General features: G+C 53.6%; 1 protein-coding gene across 3 annotated transcripts in view; it reads right to left on the bottom strand.

Moving 5' to 3' along the window:
• NAV1 (neuron navigator 1) overlaps positions 1 to 7,942 on the bottom strand; it is a 160,043-nt gene extending 152,101 nt beyond the window's left edge. For all 3 annotated transcript variants that reach the window (XM_069459276.1, XM_069459277.1, XM_069459275.1), the window contains exons 1-2: positions 7,221 to 7,942; positions 2,633 to 2,736 (exon numbers count right to left, since the gene is read on the bottom strand). In XM_069459276.1, coding sequence (XP_069315377.1) covers positions 2,633 to 2,736; positions 7,221 to 7,942 — 826 coding nt within the window. The remainder of the gene's footprint in view (positions 1 to 2,632; positions 2,737 to 7,220) is intronic.
• Positions 7,943 to 10,352: the final 2,410 nt, after the last annotated feature.

Consider the following 10,352-nt stretch of genomic DNA (forward strand, 5'->3'; position numbering starts at 1 on the left):
CCGCGACCACTCGCTTTGGACTCCTCACCCCCTCTGCGCACTCGCGCCCCGAACGCCAGTCGCTGGGTACCACGCCAGGTGATGCGGAGCAAGATGAGTTCACAGATAAGAGAGGAAGATATTTAAGCTTCAGGAAAAGCCCCCTGCCCCCTGTAAATTGAAATGGAAATAACATGAAAAATAACTGTGCAGGATTTGTGAGCCATATAAATACACGATATGGTATTCTCCAAGGCCCCCAGTGCCCCTTCAAAAGGTGGGGGAGGAAGCAGTGTCCTCCTCATGCTGCGGGGCCTAGCGAGGGGGGCAGGGCTGACTGGCCGCCTTGTCAGCCCTATAGGGCAGGCCACTGGGAAGGGCTTCCGGATCCCAACACATTGTCTAGATAAATCTTACTGAATTGAATCCCTAGATGATGAGCTCCTCAAAGACAGGTCAAAGACTGGTTCATCTTTTTTGTTTTTTTTGAGACAGGGTCTTGCTCTGTCACCCCAGCTAGAGTGCAGTGGCATCATCACAGCTCACTTGCAACCTCAAAATCCTGACCTCAAGCGATCCTCCTGCCTCAGCCTCTCAGAGTGCTAGGATTACAGGCATGCGCCACGGCACCCAACATTCATTCATCTTTTACCCCAGTGTCAAGTGCAGTGTTTGGCACAAGGCAAACGCTCCCTAATGGTTTGCTGATTGAATGAAAGAGCACATGAATGAATGAGTCGTGTCATGCCCTGCGTGGGTTTGGGTGTGGGAGAGCAAGGCATAAAATGAAACTCTTCAGTTGTCTCCTCTCTTCCTCTCTGTTTTCTTCAGGCTCAGAAGAGCGCAGGCTCCCCACAGAGCAGGCAAATCCCAAATCTCTCACCCCATCCAACCCGTCAGCAAGCTCGGTGTGTCCTTGGCAAAGATGGATCACCATGACAACTAGCTAGCGCCAGAGCAGGGGCCGCGCTGTGAACCCTGCTCCCTTCCCCCAGGAGCCTGGAGGAGGCTGGTGTCTCCCACTTTCCTGCACGAAGCCCACCTGCAAAGGTTCGCTGCCGCCCCGCCCACAGCGCAACCCAACCTGCCATCTCTCGGACACTTTCAGATCCAGCCGGCGAGGGTGGTCTTCCAGCTGACAAGCCTGGGGGATCCTAACACCACTCTGCAGCAGGCATTAAAAGTAAAAGTCCTCTCACCAACTCATCGGTGCTAATCAGGAACGAGTGCCTGGTGAGGTGCCTGGAGCTCATTAGGCGGCAACGGCGTGGTGTGCACATAAGGAAGCCATTACACTAACAAAACTGCAAATGCAAAAATAGAGCTCCGCATAGTTTCCTGGTTACCACATTCTAATTCTGATGGTTTCTCAGTGCCAGGGAAATTTGGTTTCCTTTTGTCCCCTGCCATGCCCTGGCTCCACTGGGTGCATACTCACCGTGGGAGGAGACGGCTCACTCCGTACATGGCCAGTTCCTACCCCACTGCCCTCCTCTGCAAGACTTGCCATGAAGAGCGAGCGCTGCCGCTCTGTCTTTAGGGTTGCAGTGGCTCCAGATCACCGCTGTAGACCAGGCCCAGAGGGCGCTCAAAAGGGCCCGGCTCCCAGGCCAGGAGGGCTGCCCTCCCCCTGCCCGGCAGGGACAGAGAGGACATCAGTGCACACCATCAGTGTCAAATGATCTCAGGCTCAGGCTGAGTTCTAAGCCCCAGCTTTGCCCACCGGAGCAGGGCACGGACACGAAGCTGGGACACAGACCCTCTGGGCAACCTCAGGTTTTCGAAAAGCAAGTTCAATAATTTCTTGGGGCAAGTTTCTCTTTGGGAAACTAAAGGATGGAGCTGGCCCCCTGCAGTGTACAATCATCCCAAGTACTTCTGGTGTGGGTCGTAGCCAGCCTCTAGGTATTTTTTAATGTTACAAGAAAATCAACACACGTCCCTAAATGTTGCTGAAAGTTAGAGTCTGACCCACTTGGGGCCTGACCTCCGGCGTACAAAGCACTCACTCACTCACTCACTCAGCATCTGTTTGTTCAGAGACACTTCGCGCCTGAGGACGCAGCTGGGACAGGCTGTGTCTCTGGCCTTAAGGAACATCATTGTGTTCAAGGGTTAGGGATCTTCTTGGTGAAGCTCCCATTCCTGAGGCTCCGGGGCTATGTTGTGACTACAGGATGACACAGGGAAGGGGACATGTGTGGGAGTGACCCGTTAGAAGTGGCCCTGGGAGAAGCAGCCATTGGCATGCAGCCGCCTAGATGGCTCTGGACCGCCTCCCTGGTTCTAGCGGCTTCATTTTTAACCTGGGCTTTGCTCAGGACCCGGCTCTCATTCTCCCAGCTTGCTACCCTTCTGTCACAACCCCACACGTGACACGCACAGCGTGACTCCCACAGTCTGAGCATTGGATGACTGTGGCATCTACTTGCCACTTTCCTCTCCTGGCCCTGAAGTGCTCCTGGGTTTGATGGACCAACCCTGGGTGGAGTCAAGCAAAGTGCAAACTCAAAGTGCAGTTCAAAGGTTGATGTCTCATTGTCAAGAGATGGACCTGCTTAGCCTACGTCACTTCTTCCATGTGGGCAGTGAGAACAGTTCTAGCCCAGTGGCCTCCAGACCCCAGCAGGAAATCTTTCCCCAGAGCACTTACCCATGCAGGAGAAGCTCTCCTCGGTCTCAGCAGGGGGCCCAGAGTAGCCATCAAGGGCCCAGCTGGCCTGGGGGAGGGGGCCAGGTTCCTGGTCTGTCTGCAACCTGCAGGACCAAGAAGGGTGGTCACTCATGGCAGAGGTTACCCTGGCCTCACAGTTCCTCCATGGGCCTAAGAAAACCCTCTTAGAGCGTGGTCCCTCTCCTCTGCTGGCACTCTGCACTCCCCCCCCCAGCCCCCAGGGCTGGCCCCTCCCCAGGGGTGTGTTCACAAGCACGCACTCCAGCGGGCAGCAGGCCTTCTGTGCAAAGTCGGCCAGCAGGGAACCTCTGAAGCACTGGGATGCCTGATGCCACATGCCCTTCGACATGCTACCCACTCTCAGGAACACGTATCACCCACGGGGCAGAGGGATCCCCAATAACTCCAGGCCTTGGGGCCTTTGTCCAGCCATGATCCTTGCCCTCAGGGTGAGCATGCGTGCGCAGCCGTGTGCATACACACGGGGAAGAGCTCCCTCTGAAGCCGAGGTCACTGATTCCTGGCAGCTCGGGGCACACAGGCCTCCTTGGGCCTGCTCCCCCTTGAAAGAAGGGGGCGGGTAGGCTGAGGTTGTCGTGACTCCTGGAAGGACAAGTCCACGCTGGGCCACTTGTGGCAGCAGGAAGGAAGGGTGAGGTCTCTGGGCACCGGCTCCCAAGTGCACCAGACCTCTGCGCACAACCCCAAACGTACAATCGCTCCCAGGAACAAAGGCTGTGGTGCTTTCATTACAGGCAATTACCCTGGCTCTGGAACTGGCCCGCCCACCCGTCCGCCCGCTGTCTCCAGCTAAATGGACCCTTTGGCAGCTTGGCAGGGGTGGGGGGAGGGCTGTGCAGGCAGGAGGGGAAATTGAAGGGCTGGGCCAGGGGACCCTGGGAGTCTCCAGTGCTACCGAGATTTGTCTATCTCCCTCTCCAGTTTTTACTTTTTTCAATACCTCGATGGCTGGGAATCTGCGCCCAGCTCTGCCATTAACTTGCTGTGTAACATGGAGTGAATCCCTTTTCCTCCCTTTTCACCCCTCCATGGGGTGAAGAGATGACCTCCAAGGCCACGACCAGTCTGACAGTCCAGGGTTGTGCTAGTGCTCAAGCTCTTCTAAGCGATTTGGGCAGTTCTGAGCTCTTGTGTATCTGCGCGCCCCTTAGGAGGGTGTTTGGGATAGGACGGGGGGTGGGTGTACCCAGAGAAGGCAGGAAACCTCATCCTGGCCCCTGGGTGCTCAGTATGACCAGGTACTACTGCCAATGAAATGCCTGCCCAGATAAATGAGTGCCAAGGGGGCAAAGGGCAACTGGAGTTGGTTGGTGTCTTGGAAGAAATTAGTATGGACCTGGGTTTCTAATGTAAGGGATACAACATATGGGTGAGGAAGTAACAGGACATTCTACTGGGGGAGGGAATCCATATAATGTGTCAGATGTTTCACTGAATAACAGCATATATGTAGAGAGCTAAGCACAGTGCCCAAATAACCAGTATTAAAAACAGAAGTAGTTTGCCATTATGAGTGTTACTGCTATTGTGATGCAAGGCGGGTGCGGTTGTGTCAGCCACATGGGCCAGGAGCTGAGGAAGGCGGCCTTCATCTCCGTCTCAGTCGGCTCTGCGCTTGCGTCTCCGCCTGCCTCCACCTCCTGCGCCCGTCTGCCCTCACCTCTCAGCCTGGCTGGACAGCACCGTCCATGCCGGAAGTCAGATGGAGGTGGGAGCAGAGAGAAGAAAACTACAGTGGTGACGCCATTAACCATACCCTCCTAACTGAGGTCCAACCCGAGGCCCACCTGAGGAGGGAAGGGGAGAGCTGTCAGAGGTGAAAAAACACTCGGCAGTTGGCAAAAGGCGGCAAGCGTGGCCCTGTTCCATGTTCCAGGAGAGCAGAGGGGACCGAGGTGGGGGGTGTGATGGAATGCGATGTGAGGCCAGGGGCTCCAGAGGGCAGACTGGGGCGCTATGCTTCTCCGGGTCCCGGGAGCAGCGGGACACAGAGGGAGGTGGTAGGTGGCAGGAGAGAAGCCGCACCGGGGAGGCCACGCCTAGACCCTGGAGAAGAGAGGGCCGCGCAGGACGGGGCAGGGGAGAGGACGGATTGGTTCCCTGGAGAAGCAGGTCAGACACAGCCAGGCCGGAGGCGGGAGGGAGCAGCGAAGCTCTGCCGCTGCGTTCCGCTGGGGTTTGGAGAAAACCAAGGTGCTGGGGAAGGGGGTGGGGGCAGATTTCCACGAAAACAGAATGTCTGTGGATTCTAGGGGACAGATGGCACCTCCTTGGCTACGGAGCTTAGAAGGGTGGTGCAGCCTGGCCCTTGGCAGCGCTGCCCACGGCAGCAGTTCTGGGCCCCGCAGGTGTGCTGGGCTCCTGCCCATCGGCCTGTAGCGTCTCGGAGTGTCCTTGGTCCTACCCTCACCTGTGCCTGAGCCATGACCCTCCCTCCAGCCCGAATCCAGGGCCTGAAAGGGTCAGGGTCTAGGTGGTGGGGTGGCAAAGAAAGCTCCTCTTGGGGTGGTGTGACTAATTTCCATTTTTGTTTAAAATGCAAACATGTAATAAATATTTGCTGAATGAAGGAAACATGGTTCTGTTTAAATTGCATCGAAATGTTCAGAGGAAAAACATCTGACCTCTTTTGGAAAATGTCAGGTTCTAAATATACCATGGGACTTGTAAGGTGGATAATGTAAAATCTTAAACAATGTCTTGCCTAGACACTTTTTCCCAAAGAACGAATTCAAAATGAAGGAAATCAGGTAGGAAAAGAAAGCCAAAAAGTCACCAGGGAAACATTTTACTAATTGGAAAAAGGCCATTCAAAGGCCGGTCTGCCCTGCATTTCTGCTGCTTGAGTTCTCTCACCAGCTTCAGAATCTAAGTCGAGAAGGTCACAGGGGACAGAAGTGAGTTGTCCCTTAGAGAAAGAAACATTGGTGCACTCTATGGACAGTACAGTCAGGCAGAAGGGATGCTTTGAGAGCCAGGGGTCACCCGGGTGAGAACTCTCTTTGGCGATAGAATCAGCTAGAATTCTTGCAATAACGAGTTCACTTCGCTTAATTTGGAATCCCCTCTAGTCGTTGGAAAGCTCTTCCTGTTGAGCCTCCAATCTGTCTTGGACTAACTTTTCACCACCACGGTGCTGAGTCAGGTCTTTGGAGCTGCACCAAGTAAATCTAATTCATCTTACGACATGACAGCCCTTCAAATGTTTGAGAACCGTTCTCAGACCCTCTCTGAGCCTTCCCTTTCCAAAGCAAACTTCTTCAGTTCCTTTAATCATTCTTATAACACCTTTTTTGGATCCCTCAGCAACCTGTCAGTCTTTCTCTAAATGTTTTTGTACATCAGTGTCCTTTTAAAAGGTGGTGTTCGTCACCAAATGTAACACCCTAAATGAAGCCTGAACACAAGCAGAATATAGTGGGACTATTCATTTCCTTGTTCCAGATCCCAAATACCTATTACTGTAATGTAAGATGGCAATCGATTTTTCAGAGATCAAGACACACAAGTTGGCTTCCAATGAAGATTAAAGTTCCTAGTGGTCCCCTGCCCCCACCTCTAGCCACTCTTTTGCCTCAGAGGCCCCAGCGTCCAGGAAACCATGTGTGAGCTTTTCTACACCCAAAATACAAGTGAGAGTTTCTCCTTGCATTAGCATAGGGGAAAAAAAAAACATAGGAAGTTAGTTTGGGCAGAAAGGTACTTAACTGGCATTTGGGCATTTCTAAGCTGTATAGTAATTAGTCATTACAATTTAGTTTATTTAATGTGGTCATTTTATGAAGAGTTATAATTTTATTAAAAAAGCATAGCTGACCAAGTGTTTGCTTTTCTATGCCCTCAACTTGCCATGTCTGCAAAAAGCTAGAGAGACTAGCGGGGTGACCACCGTGTTATGAATACTGGCCCAGCCCCCACCGCCACCAAGGGTGGCAACAGCTGTCTAAGGAGCATCACTGACTGCTGCTATGCCAGCACATCCGCAGATATGCAGAAGGCAACGTAGGACGTGGAGTGAGCGAGCGAGACAGACGGACGGACACGAGGTACTATGAGAGCAACAAGGAGAAGCAGTCAGGATTTTGCTCACCATGGCCTGAAGGCACAGTGCCCGAGCCAACAGAGTTGGTCTAACTCACAGTGGTGGCAAGGGCCCCACATTGAACTGGGCAAGACTGGCGCTACCTATGTAGCAAGCTGCTTAAGCTTCCAAAATACTCTATTATGTGTATTGTGTCCTCATTTCCCAGAGCAGAAATGGACGTTTCAGGGGTACCCTCCTTACCAGCCTCTGTTGTGCAGTCCCCAGAGTTGAGAAAGACCAAAGCTTGATCTGGGGTCCCCTTTGATGTTCTCAATCCCATCTCAGCTCTCTAACCCCCCAACTTTGTAGACCACCTGCCTGACTTCTTTTTTCCACGCCCTGGGGCCTCTGGCCTCTACCAGCCACTCACTCCTCATCAGGGCCTGTCTCTTCTTTCGGCTGGCCCCTGCGTCCCAACACCATTCTTCCCGCCGTCCCTCCCTCCCTGCTCCCTCAGCTCACCTGTACTGGAAGGGGGCCACCGTGGCTGTGACTGGCTGGCTCTGCTGATGGGCTGGGGAGAAGCTAATGGCCCCTGGGCTGGGAGAGGGGCGCCTGCCCTGCGCTGGGCTGCAGACCGGAGAGGAAGCCCGTGAGGCTGCCCCATCACCAGGCTCCAAAGACCTGGGGAGCCCGGAACCTTTGTAGTTTGTATCTCTTTGGTCTTTTCCTGGGTAGTTGGGAGGCTTTCGACCTTCAGGAGCGCCTGGTATTTGAGTTTCTCCGTGAGAGCTCATCCGGGAGGGGCTCCTGCCCCGGGTCTGGCGGACTGGAATCCCTTCCTGGGCTTTTTTCTTCGTTCCCTGGGTGCCTGGCGTCTCCCCTGCTCTTCTGGACCCAGCTCGGCCGGAAAGGGGTGCTTTGGGGGTTATCCTGGGACTGCTCCATGGGGAGCCGGGGAGGCTTTCACCACCCTCAGCTGACTCCCTCACTGCCCCGGCAGCCCTGGGGGAGCCTCGGCCCCGGGAGGCCTTAGGAGAGGAGTTTCTGGAAGGGCCTGCAGCCTTGCCCAGTCTTGGAGAGGCGGCCCTCTGGGGGCTCAGGGCCAGCCCAGCCTGGCGTGGCCGCAGCTGGGGAGAAGCGCCCGGTGTGTGGATCCTGGTCTGGGAAGAAGCTCGAGGCACGGGGATGGAGGAGGCGTAGTGAGGGCGGCTGGCGGGATTCACATTGGCCATCCCATTCATGGTCAGCGAGCCGGAACCTGGACTGCTGTCCTGCAGGGAGAGGAGGGAAGATCGTCAGGCACCATCCTGAGCCTCTGCCCCTGAGCATGGAGGACGGTGCTGCGGCCTGTGGGGAGGCAGGAGCACCCAGGCTGAGCATAGGATTCCTGGGTTCACATCCTGACTGGCCACCAGCCTGACCCCGGGCAAACCCCTTTATTGCTGTGCTCTGAGGCCCATCTGCAAGCACTTGTGTGTAAACGCTCTGTGAATTGCAACGCACGGCACCAACGGGCTTCGTGTGACTCTCCTTGACTGCATTCCTGTCCATTGATCAGGAGACTTTCCTTCTCACAGCCCCCTCCCTTTCGGATCTTTCACGGTATCCCGAGTCTAGAACGTCCTGCCCACGCCAAGCAAACTCTCACCTGCCCTCAACCTCTTCTCTGCACGCTCCTTCCACTCATCACAGCAGCTGAGCCCAGGCTCTCCCGGCAGGACACCCTCCAGTGGAGTGCAGTCTGCTTCCACACCCCACCGGGCCCAGAGCGGGAATGGCCAATCGCAATCTCCCCCCAATCGCAAACTTGTAAAACGATAAACACCTGTCTTTGAGGCCTCTGCCACCTGGCTCCTGCCATTCCCTGACCCGCATCGACACTCTTTCCTGATCCCTCCCCTCCGACCCCAGTCCCACAGTCACTGGGGATTTGGGCACCTGGCTCACAGTCTTCTCTAGCCCACTCCCTACGCACCTCCTGCCCTGGCAAAGTGGACCTCTGTCACCTCCTGCCCCCCTCATCCCAGAGCCTGAGCGTCCCACCTTTGGGTGAAGGCAGCTCCCTCTACACACCTGCTGCCAACAGCACTTAATCCCGTCCCTTCCCAGACCTGCCTTGACCTGTTAATTATTGGCTCTCTCAACCCCTCCCCCTCCACCAGCTTCCCCTCTTTGCCATGTTAATTAATGAATTAATCACTTCCATTTCAAAGGGAATTTGAAGCAATTTACAAAGACACATGCAATCAATTCCAGGTAGATTAAAGAGTTAAACGTAAAAAAAAAAAAAAAAATGAAGCCATAAAAGAATTTGTGGAACATATGCATAAATGTTTTCATAATCTTGTAGGAGAGGTCTTTCTAAGCACCACATCAAAGGCAGAAATCATAAAGGAAGTGAAAGATTTGAGTGCCTAAAAATTAAAATCTCAGCCAGCCATGGTGGTTTACACCTGTAGTCCCAGCTACTTGGGAGGCTGAGGTGGGAGGATCGCTCGAGCCCAGTAGTTCGAGACTGCAGTGAGATATGATTGTGCCACTGCACTCCGGCCTGGACGACACAGTGAGACCCTTTGTCTCTTAAAAAAAAAAAAAAAAATTGAAGACATCAATAAACTGTAAAAATACTTGCAACAGGTTTGAAAAACAAGGAGTCGATACCTTTATATAGAGGGAGCTCTACCAAATCAAGATTTAAAAGAAACACTCCATATAATAAAGGGCAAAAGCCAAACAAGAAAATCACAGAATAATACATACAACTGGCCAAAACAAAACAGAAACAAAGGGCTTCCTTAGAAATTGAAGAGATACAAATTAAATAAGTTGTCACTTCTTACATCAAATTTATTATCTTGTAGAAAACTCTAAGATCCAGCGTTGGTGAGAGCATACGGCCCTGAGACACTGCTGCGGGACCAAGGCCCAATCTAGAAACTTATGCCGGGAAACGGTTCCAGATGTGGGCAAAGATTTATCTATGACGAAAACAGCCAAGTTGACTCATGCAGGGCGAAGCGGCACTAGATGTAGATGGAGACAAAGGACATTTTGGTCAGACCACCGAGACGCCCCCGTCCGTATTGTGGAGAAGGCGGCTGGCAGCAGCATGGGATTGTTTACAGCTGTGCTGACCTTTCCCTGACCTTTGACTCTGTGGTCTGGGACCAGTTACAGCCTAAACTGCAAGAAGTCAATGTAGATCTGTGAGCACGGATGGAGTTCTAGAATTACAGCTTGCAATGACCATGTGCATCAGGGCTTACAGCATTGCTCTACAGTGAACCAAATGATTCCCACAAGAAAGAGAAGTGCTATGACCCCCTGCTCCTTTTCTCTGTTACTTTAATGAGCTGATACCACTATTGGATGAGCTAAGGCACCCCCACCGCCCCCAGCAGAGAAGGACGGCAAAGCCACGTGTGTTCAGAAACCACGAGAAGCTCACTTCTGCCCATCCAGTGGCTGCCCAGTGCCTGTCTCACTCCTACTTCCTCCTCATCTGTCTCGTGCCATCTTTGCCCACCCACCCGGCCACAGACTGAGGGACACCCTGAGTCACCCTCTACCAGTCTCCCAAGCAGGGCACGCTGTCCTGTCCCTGTCCCTCCCACGCCAAGGACAGCTCCACAGGAAGCTCTGAGAAGGACT

Source organism: Eulemur rufifrons, chromosome 27 (assembly GCF_041146395.1).
Source record: "Eulemur rufifrons isolate Redbay chromosome 27, OSU_ERuf_1, whole genome shotgun sequence".
In the NCBI taxonomy this organism is placed as follows: Eukaryota; Metazoa; Chordata; class Mammalia; order Primates; family Lemuridae; genus Eulemur; species Eulemur rufifrons.